The following is a 17,489-nucleotide window of genomic DNA, read 5'->3' on the forward strand; positions in this document are numbered from 1 at the left end:
ACAACGAAAAGGCAGCACATTTGGAAGCACCGACTACGAAAAGGCAGCACATTTGGAAGCACCGTCATCGAAAAGGCAGCACATTTGGAAGCACCGACAACGAAAAGGCAGCACATTTGGAAGCACCGACAACGAAAAGGCAGCACATTTGGAAGCACCGACAACGAAAAGGCAGCACATTTGGAAGCACCGACTACGAAAAGGCAGCACATTTGGAAGCACCGACAACGAAAAGGCAGCACATTTGGAAGCACCGTCATCGAAAAGGCAGCACATTTGGAAGCACCGACAACGAAAAGGCAGCACATTTGGAAGCACCGACAACGAAAAGGCAGCACATTTGGAAGCACCGACAACGAAAAGGCAGCACATTTGGAAGCACCGACTACGAAAAGGCAGCACATTTGGAAGCACCGACAACGAAAAGGCAGCACATTTGGAAGCACCGTCATTGAAAAGGCAGCACATTTGGAAGCACCGACAACGAAAAGGCAGCACATTTGGAAGCACCGACAACGAAAAGGCAGCACATTTGGAAGCACCGACAACGAAAAGGCAGCACATTTGGAAGCACCGACTACGAAAAGGCAGCACATTTGGAAGCACCGCCATCGAAAAGGCAGCACATTTGGAAGCACCGACAACGAAAAGGCAGCACATTTGGAAGCACCGACAACAAAAAGGCAGCACATTTGGAAGCACCGACAACGAAAAGGCAGCACATTTGGAAGCACCGACAACGAAAAGGCAGCACATTTGGAAGCACCGACAACGAAAAGGCAGCACATTTGGAAGCACCGACAACGAAAAGGCAGCACATTTGGAAGCACCGACTACGAAAAGGCAGCACATTTGGAAGCACCGTCATCAAAAAGGCAGCACATTTGGAAGCACCGACAACGAAAAGGCAGCACATTTGGAAGCACCGACAACGAAAAGGCAGCACATTTGGAAGCACCGACAACGAAAAGGCAGCACATTTGGAAGCACCGACTACGAAAAGGCAGCACATTTGGAAGCACCGACAACGAAAAGGCAGCACATTTGGAAGCACCGTCATTGAAAAGGCAGCACATTTGGAAGCACCGACAACGAAAAGGCAGCACATTTGGAAGCACCGACAACGAAAAGGCAGCACATTAGGAAGCACCGACAACAAAAAGGCAGCACATTTGGAAGCACCGACAACGAAAAGGCAGCACATTTGGAAGCACCGACAACGAAAAGGCAGCACATTTGGAAGCACCGACTACGAAAAGGCAGCACATTTGGAAGCACCGACTACGAAAAGGCAGCACATTTGGAAGCACCGACAACGAAAAGGCAGCACATTTGGAAGCACCGACAACGAAAAGGCAGCACATTTGGAAGCACCGACAACGAAAAGGCAGCACATTTGGAAGCACCGACAACGAAAAGGCAGCACATTTGGAAGCACCGACAACGAAAAGGCAGCACATTGGAAGCACCGACAACGAAAAGGCAGCACATTTGGAAGCACCGCCAACGAAAAGGCAGCACATTTTGGATGCATCATCGAATAAGGAAGCACATTTGGAAGCTCCATCAACTATAAAAGGCAAAAAGGAAGCACAAGTTACGAGATCTAAGTCTTAGTAAGAAATCATAATACAAGAAATAAAAACATTACATTCTTATAATTTAAATTATTTATTTTATTGCTTTACATTATACAAATGCAAGTAAAACAAGTCAATATTGTATGTAGCCAACATTCCTCAGTTCCTTGAGTATGAAGGATATTTCTTTGATGCACGAATAGTTTCCTGCACAAAGCGAACCATGTAGTAGTCTTAGCCGGTCAACCAATATGTTTGAATCTTTCCATGATGTGTAATCATTCTCTTCTACCACCATCTTCCTTGCACCTTTATAATAAATATTATGATCTCTGGTGTCTTCCGTTTTACCACCAACCTCAGGGTAACTTTCATGTTTGAGACGGTGATCATCACAAGCTTGATCAGATTTATTTAATATATCACGTCGTTTCCATCGTTTCGGTCTCAGGACACCGCCACATTCTTCGATCTTGGCAGCTTTAGGTGCTTCATCATAGTCTATGTCTTTGTCAACAGCCTCAGAGTCACTGTAACAATCACCGTAGAAGGAATCGTCTTCACCCAATTTACCGTAATAATTCGATGTTGATGATGTTGAAGTGTCTTCATCGTCTTCGTGCTTCCTTTTTAGGAGTCCATCATTTTTACAAAGTAGGAAAGATCTACTTGAATTCGGCTGGAATATATTCTCACTTTTCACGTTAAGGATTCTTCCATTGTCTTCATTCTTCCGTAAATCATCAACTATCTTCAATTTAAGTTCTTTGTCGAGATCGGAAGAGCCAAGAAAATTATTGTCGTAATGCAGATCACTCTTCCTTAGGCTAGTAGATTCATCGTTGTCCTCTAGCTTGTACGCAGGCTTGGCGCTACAAGTTCTGCCATGTCATTTTAGGCTCTCTCTCCGTGTAAACGACTTGCTACATCGAACACAACTTATCATATTGCGCAGTGAATTTTTAACACAGTCATTCTTCTCGTGTTGTCTTTTATTCTTTCTCAAGATAAATTCTTTACTGCAAAACTTACACCTATGTTCTTTTGAAACAGCGTCAGATCCCAAATCGGAATTCATATTAGTTACTGAGACTAATGCCAGATACCAATTGAGTGTTTTAAATTAGATTCAATACTTAAATAGAAATTTTTTCATATTTCATCAGCGAGAATTAATATATCTCATGCAAAAGTACTTTATGCATGTAGTTCTGCTTTTCAACAACAGATATCGCCACATGTCGCTTGCAGGTAAATAATATTTAGTTATTTTATGCGGGATGCGGGATGCTCACTAACGATCGCAAAAGAAGGATGGCTTCGTTAGACTCCAAGGAAAAGGAAGTTCGTCTTGCATGTTGGTGCTCCACAGATGTCTCATGGCGTAATATTAATTTGACTGAGTAATGATATTTGTTAATTCCACCTGATAAAAATATTGCAAGTTTTGATTTAGTAGCAGAAATTATCGAATTAAATGTAACTCCAAATAAAATGACATGTCTCATTAGAACAAAAAAAAATCCATGCAGAGAGCGGTTTCTCAGAATAGTCAGAAACACTTGAAGAAACCACAGGAATGATTGCAAGAACACGGGAAAAACCATCAAAATATTGTCAAGAATAATCAGGAGCACACTGAGAAAACCATCATAATATTGGCAAGAATAATCAGGAGCACACGAAGAAAACCGCCACAAGTTTTCTTTGATATCATTAAAATACAAAATAAAATTAATAAAAAATAAAAACGAAAAAAAATTCAAACATTCTGGCTTGTACTAGAACTCTATCTTTGCTCAACAATGCAATCATTCCTGTGGTTTCTTCAAGTGTTTCTGACTATTCTGAGAAACCGCTCTCTGCATGGATTTTTTTTTGTTCTAATGAGACATGTCATTTTATTTGGAGTTACATTTAATTCGATAATTTCTGCTACTAAATCAAAACTTGCAATATTTTTATCAGGTGGAATTAACAAATATCATTACTCAGTCAAATTAATATTACGCCATGAGACATCTGTGGAGCACCAACATGCAAGACGAACTTCCTTTTCCTTGGAGTCTAACGAAGCCATCCTTCTTTTGCGATCGTTAGTGAGCATCCCGCATCCCGCATAAAATAACTAAATATTATTTACCTGCAAGCGACATGTGGCGATATCTGTTGTTGAAAAGCAGAACTACATGCATAAAGTACTTTTGCATGAGATATATTAATTCTCGCTGATGAAATATGAAAAAATTTCTATTTAAGTATTGAATCTAATTTAAAACACTCAATTGGTATCTGGCATTAGTCTCAGTAACTAATATGAATTCCGATTTGGGATCTGACGCTGTTTCAAAAGAACATAGGTGTAAGTTTTGCAGTAAAGAATTTATCTTGAGAAAGAATAAAAGACAACACGAGAAGAATGACTGTGTTAAAAATTCACTGCGCAATATGATAAGTTGTGTTCGATGTAGCAAGTCGTTTACACGGAGAGAGAGCCTAAAATGACATGGCAGAACTTGTAGCGCCAAGCCTGCGTACAAGCTAGAGGACAACGATGAATCTACTAGCCTAAGGAAGAGTGATCTGCATTACGACAATAATTTTCTTGGCTCTTCCGATCTCGACAAAGAACTTAAATTGAAGATAGTTGATGATTTACGGAAGAATGAAGACAATGGAAGAATCCTTAACGTGAAAAGTGAGAATATATTCCAGCCGAATTCAAGTAGATCTTTCCTACTTTGTAAAAATGATGGACTCCTAAAAAGGAAGCACGAAGACGATGAAGACACTTCAACATCATCAACATCGAATTATTACGGTAAATTGGGTGAAGACGATTCCTTCTACGGTGATTGTTACAGTGACTCTGAGGCTGTTGACAAAGACATAGACTATGATGAAGCACCTAAAGCTGCCAAGATCGAAGAATGTGGCGGTGTCCTGAGACCGAAACGATGGAAACGACGTGATATATTAAATAAATCTGATCAAGCTTGTGATGATCACCGTCTCAAACATGAAAGTTACCCTGAGGTTGGTGGTAAAACGGAAGACACCAGAGATCATAATATTTATTATAAAGGTGCAAGGAAGATGGTGGTAGAAGAGAATGATTACACATCATGGAAAGATTCAAACATATTGGTTGACCGGCTAAGACTACTACATGGTTCGCTTTGTGCAGGAAACTATTCGTGCATCAAAGAAATATCCTTCATACTCAAGGAACTGAGAAATGTTGGCTACATACAATATTGACTTGTTTTACTTGCATTTGTATAATGTAAAGCAATAAAATAAATAATTTAAATTATAAGAATGTAATGTTTTTATTTCTTGTATTATGATTTCTTACTAAGACTTAGATCTCGTAACTTGTGCTTCCTTTTTGCCTTTTTTAGTTGATGAAGCTTCCAAATGTGCTTCCTTATTCGATGATGCATCCAAAATGTGCTGCCTTTTCGTTGGCGGTGCTTCCAAATGTGCTGCCTTTTCGTTGTCGGTGCTTCCAATGTGCTGCCTTTTCGTTGTCGGTGCTTCCAAATGTGCTGCCTTTTCGTTGTCGGTGCTTCCAAATGTGCTGCCTTTTCGTTGTCGGTGCTTCCAAATGTGCTGCCTTTTCGTTGTCGGTGCTTCCAAATGTGCTGCCTTTTCGTTGTCGGTGCTTCCAAATGTGCTGCCTTTTCGTAGTCGGTGCTTCCAAATGTGCTGCCTTTTTGTAGTCGGTGCTTCCAAATGTGCTGCCTTTTCGTTGTCGGTGCTTCCAAATGTGCTGCCTTTTCGTTGTCGGTGCTTCCAAATGTGCTGCCTTTTTGTTGTCGGTGCTTCCAAATGTGCTGCCTTTTCGTTGTCGGTGCTTCCAAATGTGCTGCCTTTTCGTTGTCGGTGCTTCCAAATGTGCTGCCTTTTCGTTGTCGGTGCTTCCAATGTGCTGCCTTTTCGATGGCGGTGCTTCCAAATGTGCTGCCTTTTCGTAGTCGGTGCTTCCAAATGTGCTGCCTTTTCGTTGTCGGTGCTTCCAAATGTGCTGCCTTTTCGTTGTCGGTGCTTCCAAATGTGCTGCCTTTTCGTTGTCGGTGCTTCCAAATGTGCTGCCTTTTCGATGACGGTGCTTCCAAATGTGCTGCCTTTTCGTTGTCGGTGCTTCCAAATGTGCTGCCTTTTCGTAGTTGGTGCTTCCAAATGTGCTGCCTTTTCGTAGTCGGTGCTTCCAAATGTGCTGCCTTTTCGTTGTCGGTGCTTCCAAATGTGCTGCCTTTTCGTTGTCGGTGCTTCCAAATGTGCTGCCTTTTCGATGACGGTGCTTCCAAATGTGCTGCCTTTTCGTAGTCGGTGCTTCCAAATGTGCTGCCTTTTCGTTGTCGGTGCTTCCAAATGTGCTGCCTTTTCGTTGTCGGTGCTTCCAAATGTGCTGCCTTTTCGTTGTCGGTGCTTCCAAATGTGCTGCCTTTTCGTTGTCGGTGCTTCCAAATGTGCTGCCTTTTTGTTGTCGGTGCTTCCAAATGTGCTGCCTTTTCGTAGTCGGTGCTTCCAAATGTGCTGCCTTTTCGTTGTCGGTGCTTCCAAATGTGCTGCCTTTTCGTTGTCGGTGCTTCCAAATGTGCTGCCTTTTCGTTGTCGGTGCTTCCAAATGTGCTGCCTTTTCGATGACGGTGCTTCCAAATGTGCTGCCTTTTCGTAGTCGGTGCTTCCAAATGTGCTGCCTTTTCGTTGTCGGTGCTTCCAAATGTGCTGCCTTTTCGTTGTCGGTGCTTCCAAATGTGCTGCCTTTTCGTTGTCGGTGCTTCCTAATGTGCTGCCTTTTCGTTGTCGGTGCTTCCAAATGTGCTGCCTTTTTGTTGTCGGTGCTTCCAAATGTGCTGCCTTTTCGTTGTCGGTGCTTCCAAATGTGCTGCCTTTTCGTTGTCGGTGCTTCCAAATGTGCTGCCTTTTTGTTGTCGGTGCTTCCAAATGTGCTGCCTTTTCGTTGTCGGTGCTTCCAAATGTGCTGCCTTTTCGTTGTCGGTGCTTCCAAATGTGCTGCCTTTTCGTTGTCGGTGCTTCCAAATGTGCTGCCTTTACGTTGTCGGTGCTTCCAAATGTGCTGCCTTTTCGATGACGGTGCTTCCAAATGTGCTGCCTTTTCGTTGTCGGTGCTTCCAAATGTGCTGCCTTTTCGTTGGTGGTGCTGTCTTTTCGTTGTCAGTGCTTCCCTTTTGTTGATTGCGCGTAGTACAAAATATAGTGATTGAATATCTACTAATTTAAAACCTCTTGGTGTTACTAAAATATTTTTCAAGGTTCCTTGGTCCTTTAGTATGTTTAAAAAATGTCACGTTGGATTAATAGAATATAATTAGATAACGACGAAGTTCATGTGGTCCTGAAATGACTAGCCTATACGTCTGATAATGTCATGACTCGGTCTTATGGACTGAAGACAATTGATCTATATGTGTGGCTTTGTACATGAACGGCTTATATGTTATTCAGATTATTGAAAAATTAGACTTTCATAATAGGCTAATCGGCACTGATTTAATTCGTTGGTCAGGTATATTGACTTGAGTTGTTTTTCGTAGAGCGAATGATTAATAAACTCCGCGAAAGGTAATGGAAAACAGAACCTAACATTTATTTAATAATTAGTTACAACTGTCACTGGTCAAGAATCGAACCGTGGACAGGGATCGATCGATTCGATTTGTAAGTTAATGAGTGATTTTTTTGATGAATTTTGGATTTTTTCCCGCTTTTCTAGCTACATTATTACATGATTTCAAGATGGCGTCCGAATTTCAAGATGGCGGGGGGCACCTCGGTAATAAATTATTACTGCACTGTAGCAGATTAAAATAAAATTAACCAGATGTAAATGTACTCTATAATATGAGTACACACACAAGATGACGTACTCCAGCAGTTGGTCGCTCCTGGTAGCATGTACTGAACATTAAATGTCGGGTCCATGATGGTCGACAAGGACAAAGTCAAATTTCAAGGTCAAGGTCAAATTTCAAAGTCAAGGTCAAATTTCAAGGTCAATGTCAAAGTTCAAGGTCAAGGTCAAATTTCAAGGTCAAGGTCAAATTTCAAGGTCAAGGTCAAATTTCAAATTCAAGGTCAAGGTCAAAGTTAAAGGTCAAGGTCAAAGGTCAAGTTCAAGGTCAAATTTCAAGGTCAAGGTCAAATTTCAAGGTCAATGTCAAATTTCAATGTCAAGGTCAAATTTCAAGGTCAAGGTCAAATTTCAAGGTCAAATTTCGAGGTCAAGGTCAAAGTTCAAGGTCAAGGTCAAAGTTCAAGGTCAAGGTCAAAGTTCAAGGTCAAGGACAAAGGTCAAGGTCAATGTTCAATGTCAGCATTTGAGGACAAAAGTATGGTGACCAGATAATTATACTACATGTTATCGGCACACTCTAGCAGACGAAAACAAGATGGTGGTCTCCAGCGGATGAAGACAAGATGGCGGACATGTCGTCATACCAGCTGACGATATATATGTTTTGAAAAAAAGTGCTAGGAGTCAGTCTGCCTGCATCCACCGTTGAGGAAGGAGCCTGTCGCCATTTTTAGTTTTTTTTTGGACTCACCGGGTTTGAACCGAGGACGGTGATCGATATAATCAATCAGAATTCGAATAAGTTAATTTTTTGATGAATTTTGGAATTTTTTTCATTAAAATCGGATAATAATTAAAGATTTTCAAGATGGCGTCCAAATTTCAAGATGGCGGCCGTAACAAAAATTGCAACGGTGACGTCATCATTCAATATGGCGGAAAACACATCACCGGAATTTTCTAGAACACAATGACGTCATCCAAAATGGCGGATACAAGATGGCGGATCCAAAATGGCCGCCGTGATCTACTTGTCCCGTTACGTTATGTCCCGTTACGATATGTCCCGTTACGCTGTGTCCCATTACGCTGTGTCCCGTTACGCTTATCCAAGATGGTCGCCGTGACATCACAATCCAAGATGGCCGCCGTGACGTCACAATCCAAGATGGCGGACACCGGCACCGGCACCACATCCTGCATCCTGATCTCGGACCGGCCAAGCTATACTACTCACAATTATTATAAGCATGTAGCTAATGTCGATCTTTTTACGCGTCAGAAACGTTTCACGACATTGTTTCACGAAAACGTTTCATTTTGATTCGGCTTTGAAATTTTACTCTCGTCGCGCCCAGAGAAGTTGCACTTAAAAACAAAAACAAAATGGGGTGTTGCTGTGTCATGGACACGGCCGTGTGTTGTACGTGAATACGTGTACGTAACAGGTAGTATTATTTTTATTTTAACACCATATAAATTCACTGTAACTGTTTTAGACTAATGTTTTATATATGCAATCGATAGGTTTTGACGAGAGCTGACGATTGAAACTCAAACGAACGTCATGGCTTCTCCGAGTCAAAAGTTATACTAAATGGAAATCTCTAAACGCAGAAAAATTACCTCAAAATGGCGGCAATTCCCTCTCCACCGCGCGCGATGCTTCACGGTCCTCACTTAGCGTAACGAATTCTTTGATCCTTTAGCTATCCAGTGGTGTGATTAAATTTTGGATGGAGATTATATATATTTATATATATGTGTATATATATATATATATGTAGCTGCAACACCAAACTTTATCCCCCCGATTTTTGTTATCATTCGTTTTTTTTTTTTTAATTGCCTCCCACCATGGAAGAAATTTTAAAGACGTTTTCACGTCAAAAATAACGTGGGTAACTGTCCCCTGGATGTCACTTGTCACTTGGACCCGTGGCCCGTCTGTTGCAGGAGCGTGCGTCCTGCTGATGGCCGCCGTGTGCGGCGTGGCTCGGGCGGACTCGAACGACACGGAGCTGAGGGATGCCGTGACGGGAACCTCCATCGACCTGTTCAAGGTGCGCGCGCTGTTAAGAGTTGCCATTCCAGGTTATTGGATCATCATTTACGTTTAACACGGGTAAACTGTACACTTTTTTTTTAACTGGCCGAACTTCAACTAAATTCAAACAAATGTCCAGTACATACTTCTCGCATTGTCAGATGACAAATTTGAATTTTGATATTTTTTTTTTTTTTGCATTTGCGATAAGAGGAACTAAATGGAATAAATAACTGAAACTTTTTTTGGGTTTAAAAACAATGTTGGTGCTATGGTTTAAAATTCTTTCAAAAAAAAATTTATTTTAATTAGCCAGGTAAAAAAAAAAAAAAACTTCAATTTACGGAGAACGCTGGTTAAAAATTGTCCAGAGATCTTCGTAAATTTGACGTCCCCTTCGCGATTTCTCCGGCCTACTAAGTTCACTTTTACTTTGAACGTGAACCAACGAGAATTACCTTGGTTTAATTACGAGAAACCATTCCAAAAACTGTTTGAGACTACATGCAAAAATACACACGTGTGTGTTTACATATACGAAAACAGAAATCTGAAGTCGAAACACGACTTAGTTTCCAGGAAGATCCAGGTTATCTGCAGTCACGGGGAGTTCTTCGTTGCGAAGTCCGTGAATGTAGGCCTACTGTGATTTCCAACAGCGCGCCACGACCTGCGCTGTCTTCCCGCGTGGCCGCTCGCTCTACACTCGTGCCTTTGAATATATATACTGTATAGAAGTCGCCAGCCCAGGTTAAAATTTCTAATACGGTTTTGAGGTAGTTGGTTAATTCACCGCCGCAATCGCCACCATCTCTAGGGCATCGACTTGTGGTGGTCCCTAGCGGACCAGTGTCGAACTCTTCAAACACCCCTTCCCCCTCCCGTTGAACGATCTTGAGCTGCAGTGAATGATAGGTGGGGGGTGCGGGGAATGACAGCGGGCGACACTGCTGCGCTCTAACGTGTAAATAACAACTAAGACGATACAGGGCGTTACGGCAGCGCACTTCAGCGGTGAAGTTCCCAAGCTGCTCATCATACGCTTCTGAAAAACGTAGAGTAAATCCTATCCACTCGCGACTTCTATACAGTATATATATTCAAAGCTCGTGCTGACCTGCAGCATTCTGGCCGCGATCCAGCCTGTGCAAAATGTCTGTGCAGCTTAATGACCGACCCACCTTGGCTCCCATAGAAATTCCCCACGGATTCACTTGGTGCCCGGCTTTAAATTCACAATCTTAACGTATACTCTACCCACAATCGCGACCAAAAAGAACCCCCAAGTATTTCCGGGTCTCTAACCGTTCTCAACTGGGTCACAAGATATTTGACATGCCTTGTGTGACAAAAAAAATGGGGTGTGGCTGTGTCATGGACACGGTCGTGTGTTGAACGTGAATACGTGTACGTAACAGGTGATATTTTCTAGACAAAATATAAAATACGCTGTTTTATGTATGTTATAATTATGTTTGAACACTAAGAAGTCGCGTATAGGCCGACATTATATATATATTTTTTATTTTATCACCATATATATTCACTGTAACTATTTTACACTAATGTTTTATATATGCAATCGATAGATTTTGATGAGAGCTGACGATTGAAACTCAAACGAACGTCGTAGCTTCTCCGAGTCAAAAGTTATAATGGGAATCTCGAAACGCAGCAAAATGACCTCAAAATGGTGGCGCTTCCCCCTCCACCGCGCGCGATGCGTCACAGTCTTCACTTAGCGCAACGAATTCATTGATCCTTTAGCTATCGAGTGGTGTAATTAAATTTTGGATGGAGATGATAGATATGTAGCTGCAACACCAAACTGTATCCCCCGATTTTGTTATCATTAATTTTTTTTAATTGCCTCCTGCTATGGAAGCAATTTTAAAGACGTAATCACTTCAGAAAACATAATAAGAAATGTCTAAAAGATTATTTAACGAATCATGATCGACCAGGGAAGAAGGCGAAGCGAACACGTGGCATCAACTTTACATTATTCAGTCGATCGTGGAATCTGTCGTGGCACCATAAATCTAATTTTGCATCCATAGCTAGTAGTAATCTCTAGGTCCGGAAAAAATTTGCGGATTCATATCGGTTATGCTAGTATCCAAACACACGTATCTTCGTATTGCTTCTGTGATCGGCTCAAGCTTTTTCTCGTAGTATTCCTTATAGTTTTAATAGGTTTGGGCTTCAAAGGGCTATTAATTTTTCGAATTAATTATTCATAAAATTCATTTTAATCATTGTTGTTAATATAAATAATTATTTACCAGGGCTATCTTAACATCGTAGGATAGATTATCTAGTTTCTTATAGGCATTTTTTTTTACAAGCCATGACTCGCCCAATTTTTTCCACAATTACCAACATAATATCTTCAAATTATTGCCCTGCGTCGTCCTCGTATCTTCTTTCTTAATACTCAACAGCCATTTGTTCATCTAAATTTTGCATTTAGCTTCATTAAAGGTTGCAGTTAATCGTCGTCTTTATCAACGTGCATCTTCAATCTTCTTTACTGTTTATTATTCGATCCTCTTGGTCTTCTCCGATCTCTAGTTCTTCTTGGAGTGTTTTCCACAGCTCGAAAGGGATATAGTATTCCCATATACCTCGCTTGATAAGTGCTGTTGTGCTATGAGGGTGTTTCGCGACGGGGTTGCAGAATGCCGTGAGAGTGAGTGAGTGTGTGGCAGGCCGTGTCGGCGGGCGGCGTGGAGAACCTCGTGCTGGCGCCCATCGGCGTGAACATCCTGCTGGCGCTGCTGGAGCAGGGCGCCGCCGGCCAGTCCGCCCTCCAGCTGCGGTCCGCGCTGCGTCTGGAGCGGCCCCAGCTCAAGGAGGGCTATGGCGGTCTGTCCGAGGACCTGCAGGTGCGTCCCTGGCGCTCCTCTGCTCCCCTAGCCCTCGCCCTCCTCTCTTCATTCCTCACTCTCCTCTCGCACCTTTCCTCTCTTCCTCTCGCTACCTTCATTTCCTCTATTCAACTCTCACTCTGTTATAGCCCCTTGCCTCTTCATTCCTCACTCTCCTCTCGCACCTTTCCTCTCTTCCTCTCGCTACCTTTTTTCCTCTATTCAACTCTCACTCTGTTATAGCCCCTTGCCTCTTTTAATTCCTCACTCTCCTCTTGCTAAATTCCTTTCCTCTTTTCAACTTTCACTCTGCTCCCGCTGCTTTCCTCTCTTAATCACTCACTCTCATCCCAATCATTAACTTTCCGTTCTTCATCACTCTCACTCCTCTCACTCATTTACTTTCTCCTCTTCCTCTCTCTCTCTCTCTCTCTCTCTCATTTCGCTACCTTCATTTCTTCTCTTCAACTCTCACTTTGCTCTCGCTCATTTTCTCTCTTAATTACCCACTCTCCTCTCGCTTATTTCCTTTCCTCATTTTTATTTTTCTTCTCGCTACCTTCCTTTCCTCTCTTCCTAACTTTGCTTTCGCTACCTTCCTTTTCTCTATTTAATTCTTACTCTGCTCTTGCTACTTTCCTCTCTAAATCACTCTCTCTCCTCCCGCTCATTTTCTCTCTTAATCACTCACTCTCATCCGCTCTTTTCCTCTTCATCCCTCATATTCCTCTCACTCTCTTCTTCTCTTCATTTCTGACTCTCTTCTCGCTGTATTCCTATTATTATTTCTCACTCTCTTCTCACTCCTTTTCTTTCCTCTCTTCATTGCTCACTCTCCTCTCACTCTTTTCTATTCCTCTTTCACATTCCACACCTTTCTTCTCTTCATTTCTCTCCTTACAACCCTGCCTCATCCCTACATTCTCCCTCTCTTCCTTCCTCTCTCCCCCTCACTTACCCTTACTATCCATTAGTTGAAAAGGAGGTACCATAGTTTCACTAAATATCTGAAAATGATATTAATTGTCTGCATCAAAAATTTTCAACTGTAAAACCATTAGTGTTCTGTACTGAAATAAGTTTTAGTAATTACTAAAACTGTGATACTACTATGAATAGTTTCTCTTTTAAAGTCTCAGAAAACCTAGCAAATTTCCTCATTCTCAAAGACTTTTAAATTGCATAATCTTAATTACTCTTAAAAAAAAATTTTGTTGCATTGTATCTAGCTACCCGTCAACATGCCCGTAAAAATGATTAAATTACGTGGACTTATCTATATTAAGAATTAAATGGTTTGCAAAAAAACACGTGGGTTAAAACTCGAGAATACTGGTAACTTCAAAACATAATTATGATACCTTCAATATAAATTTGTGCGAATATTATTCACCAGTACACTAAATTAGCGCGCAGTTTCCGTCGCGAAAGCGCCACTATGGAACTCTAAGTGGTTTTATTGAAGTGTTCAGAATCGATAAAGTCATTTTCACTTCTGGATTCAAAATTTTTCGTACCTAATTTTATTTTTAATTTCTACTATTTTTCTTTACTCAGATGATACACATAAAAAAATCTGTTTTAAAATTCTCATTTTTGTGGGTAGACGTTCTGTTCTTTTTTTTTTTATGCCGCTGCGTAGTTAGTGACGTCGTTTATTTCCACTTCAGTCGTGAGTTACGAGGGATTTTTTTTTGTGTAATCAGAAAAGGAAATCGTGACTACGGCAGAGTGGCGCAGCACGACCGCGGGAAAACGTGGATGTGCAGTCACGCCGGGGATAACGGAGATGACGGGAATAAGTGGTCAGGCGGGCTGCTCCTCACGATCTGGACCTCGGCGTCTGTCCTCTGGTGCGCCACGGTCGGAGATGTAGGTTCCAAGGCAGCAGAAGCCGCCGCCTCACAACCCTGAACCGAAACCACCCGCCGGAGCCCCAGTCATACACTACTAACACCTATCAGAAATTTTTATTCTGTAAGTACCCTTGTAATTAGTGTAAAGGAACATTCTTTGATCAGCATCAAGTGCTGATTAACTTCAATTTCCGTACAATCAATTACCACTCTGCATTAAGGATACTTTCTTTCTAACACCGCATGCGTTATTTCCACAATACTTCCTTGCTAGCGACTCGCGCGCTGATAACATTCAGCCTCCAACACCAGCACCTGCCCATTCTTCAGCTTTATCTTCAGCTGTACACAGCACACACGTTCCTACATCCCTTATCAAATGCAGCCACAATGTAAAGAACGCATTTCTAATGGATCGATAGTATCCGAATACTTTTACTCTGCTAGCACCACCTGTTGACAGTACTAACGAGCACGTAGCCATTTCGAGTCGTGATAGCTACGAATATTCAGCAACATGTAAATAACAACGACCAATTAAAAAATGTATATATGTTATAGTGCGTAGTGGTTATAAATAAGTTTGTTATGAATTAAAAAACATTAAAAATACTTTTTAAAAAAGCAATAAATACACCTGCTTAAGTTTAAGTGTTCGCCTTTTGGTAATTTTTATTTACATTTTCGTTTGTCTCTTTTTGGGTTATCACTTACGCTTGTAACATTTTAAATAAATAATATGCCAAAAAACTTAACTAATATTATATATAAAAAACATGATTCCGAAGCTAATGCGTTAGTGGCCATAGAAATCTCGATTTAGTGGACGGATGAAGGGATGCATCGGCATTCCTTGTGATAATTTGTAAGCAACTTAAAGATGTATGCGTCCACTACAATGCACTTTTAGTGGATCCTTTAGCTAAGGGATCTGTTAGGCTAGTATTCGGATACAGATTTTGTTTTATGCTTTTTCCCAGGCCTCCAGATACGACTAAAGCTGGACTCACAATGAACCGTCTCATCCGTCCACCACTCGTCAACGTCCGTCAATCACGTGACAATCAGCCAATTATATGGCCCGAAAAATTCCATTCGTCCAGTTCGTCAAAACCTTGCCAAGCTTTAACTTTCGACTGAGGGATGAAATAACCTCAAACATTGCTGAATGGCATTGTCTTTATTTAAAAGTTTATTTTTATTTTTTCATTGTTAAGCTGCTTTCATGTTATATTTTTAACTTGCCTGTGAACACGTTTTGAGTTTGATATTTGAAACAAAAATATCTGAACACAAAAGTAATTAATAATAAATGGTTACATGGTAACTCTAAAATATATTTAAATAAATATATTTTTCAGTGTTTTTAGTCATTTATAATTGCTTAACGTACATGATCGTTTAACTTGTAGACCATTACAAGTGAAAGTTTCTCAAAAATATAAGCCTTAATAGTTGTTGGCAGCATCCAATAGAAAAATATTATGACGAATGTGCGGATTAGCGGATTATTGTGAATCGCTCGGTTTGTTGACGGACGGGAGCGCAAGGCTGGATTTACAATCTAAAGCATTGGCAAAAGCATAGCAAACCATACGCACTACCTCTGTAAAATCGGTTCACAATTGAATAATTGTGTTAATTTTGGCCAGTGAAATTTCGCTATGGAAATAACCTTCGTTGGTAGTGTTAGTAAATAAATATTTTAAGTATGATTTCTCCGTGACAGTTATACAGCAGCCTTTTAACGCTATTTTACAAACCATATTTTTTTTTTTAAGATGAGGTCAAGAAAGCACAAAATTTAACTTAAAATTAATCATTCATTGATCACGAGTCACTTACATAAACAGTTATGATAATTTTTAAAGGAATAATTACCTGAGAAATTTCATGCCTCGATAATTATATACCACCGGTGTTATGAATAAATATAAACAGTTTCCAAATTCCGCCAAAATGGCACCCTACTCTGCTTTCATTGGTTGTTGTGCCATGCGTCCGTAAAAAAATAAAATATATTAAATCCACTGTTGTCAATCAGTAGGTTCGATAACATGACGGCCAAATCTTGTGGACATGACCTACTGTTACTGGTATATACAAATATATATTATTATTATTATTATTGCGAACCCAACCGAAGGCCCTCTCACACTGTCAAACTTTTTCTTCCAACACCTTCCAGTAGGTTTAGTCAAATAATGTTGGAAGGTTATTACGTCACCGAAAACGTCATTAGCGCAGCCATGTTTGTTTGTCAAGTTGGATGATTTGAGTTATGTAGGCTACCATGAAATATTTTACATGTAGTATATATAGGTCCTAAAAATAAATGTTGGATGTTGGACGGAATCAGCCAATCAGAACCGTACCCAGCTAAACTAAAATGGTGTCCGTTTCCATGTAATATGTAATGTAATACATATAAATATGTAATTTGATTTAAAAGAGTTATTTTTATTTCACAGAGTAAAACAACAAGTATGTAATTAAAACAACATGTTGGCCTTCTATGCACATAACATCTGCGTCATTAAAAGTTTTCGGAACACTACATTTTAAATATGAAAGACAGAAATGCATGCCGAAACTCAAGAAGTTGTTGATTGCCCGATACTCGCACTGCGTTTTTGAGTCTTGCGTAGTTTATAAACGGGTATTTGAAAACCTCGTTATTGAAACAATTTTTTTTTGCTATATTTTTTTTCTTGCGTTAGGTATTGGTTTTCTTGCTTGGTTTATAACCCGGGCCTAAGGGTGATGTAATTGTTTGCCAAGCTTTCAAGATATCCTGCTCGCCTATTGCTGTTATCGTTGTCTGCTCCTGCAGTGACGCGTGCTACGCTAGACAGTGAACAAACCTTCTGTTTTCCTGTATTTCGAAATGTCCCGGCCCGGCTCTTCCTACGTCACCATGATACGTGACATGTAGACATACACCAGGGTTCAGTTTGATAGTACTGGAGGTCAGATAAATTCCCAATTGCGAAATGACACCGGGCGGCGTTAATACGACTACGTAAAAGTAGGCTGGAATGCGCTATAGTGTCTCTCGCACTACAGAGAAAACGGCGCTCACTCTTGCCAAATTGATACCGACAGGGGTGTTAACATTAAAGTTATTATTTTGTATACCATCGGAAATTTTAATTTGTTTTGTATTATTTAATTTCACCATTTCTGAATTTTTCTAAGAGTATAAAAATAGTGTAATTTGGCAGTATTATTACAGCTGTGTACATGTTGAAAGAAAGAAATATCGATTTGAAACACTAATTATATTTTCACAGGAGAAACTATTTGTATCTG

General features: G+C 40.6%; 1 protein-coding gene across 1 annotated transcript in view; it reads left to right on the top strand.

Moving 5' to 3' along the window:
- LOC134542260 (leukocyte elastase inhibitor-like) overlaps positions 1 to 17,489 on the top strand; it is a 56,593-nt gene that overhangs the window by 16,449 nt on the left and 22,655 nt on the right. Inside the window, exons 2-3 of the mRNA XM_063386375.1 lie at positions 9,361 to 9,467; positions 12,163 to 12,339. Coding sequence (XP_063242445.1) covers positions 9,361 to 9,467; positions 12,163 to 12,339 — 284 coding nt within the window. The remainder of the gene's footprint in view (positions 1 to 9,360; positions 9,468 to 12,162; positions 12,340 to 17,489) is intronic.

The sequence above is a fragment of the Bacillus rossius genome (assembly GCF_032445375.1).
Source record: "Bacillus rossius redtenbacheri isolate Brsri chromosome 4 unlocalized genomic scaffold, Brsri_v3 Brsri_v3_scf4_2, whole genome shotgun sequence".
NCBI lineage: Eukaryota > Metazoa > Arthropoda > Insecta > Phasmatodea > Bacillidae > Bacillus > Bacillus rossius.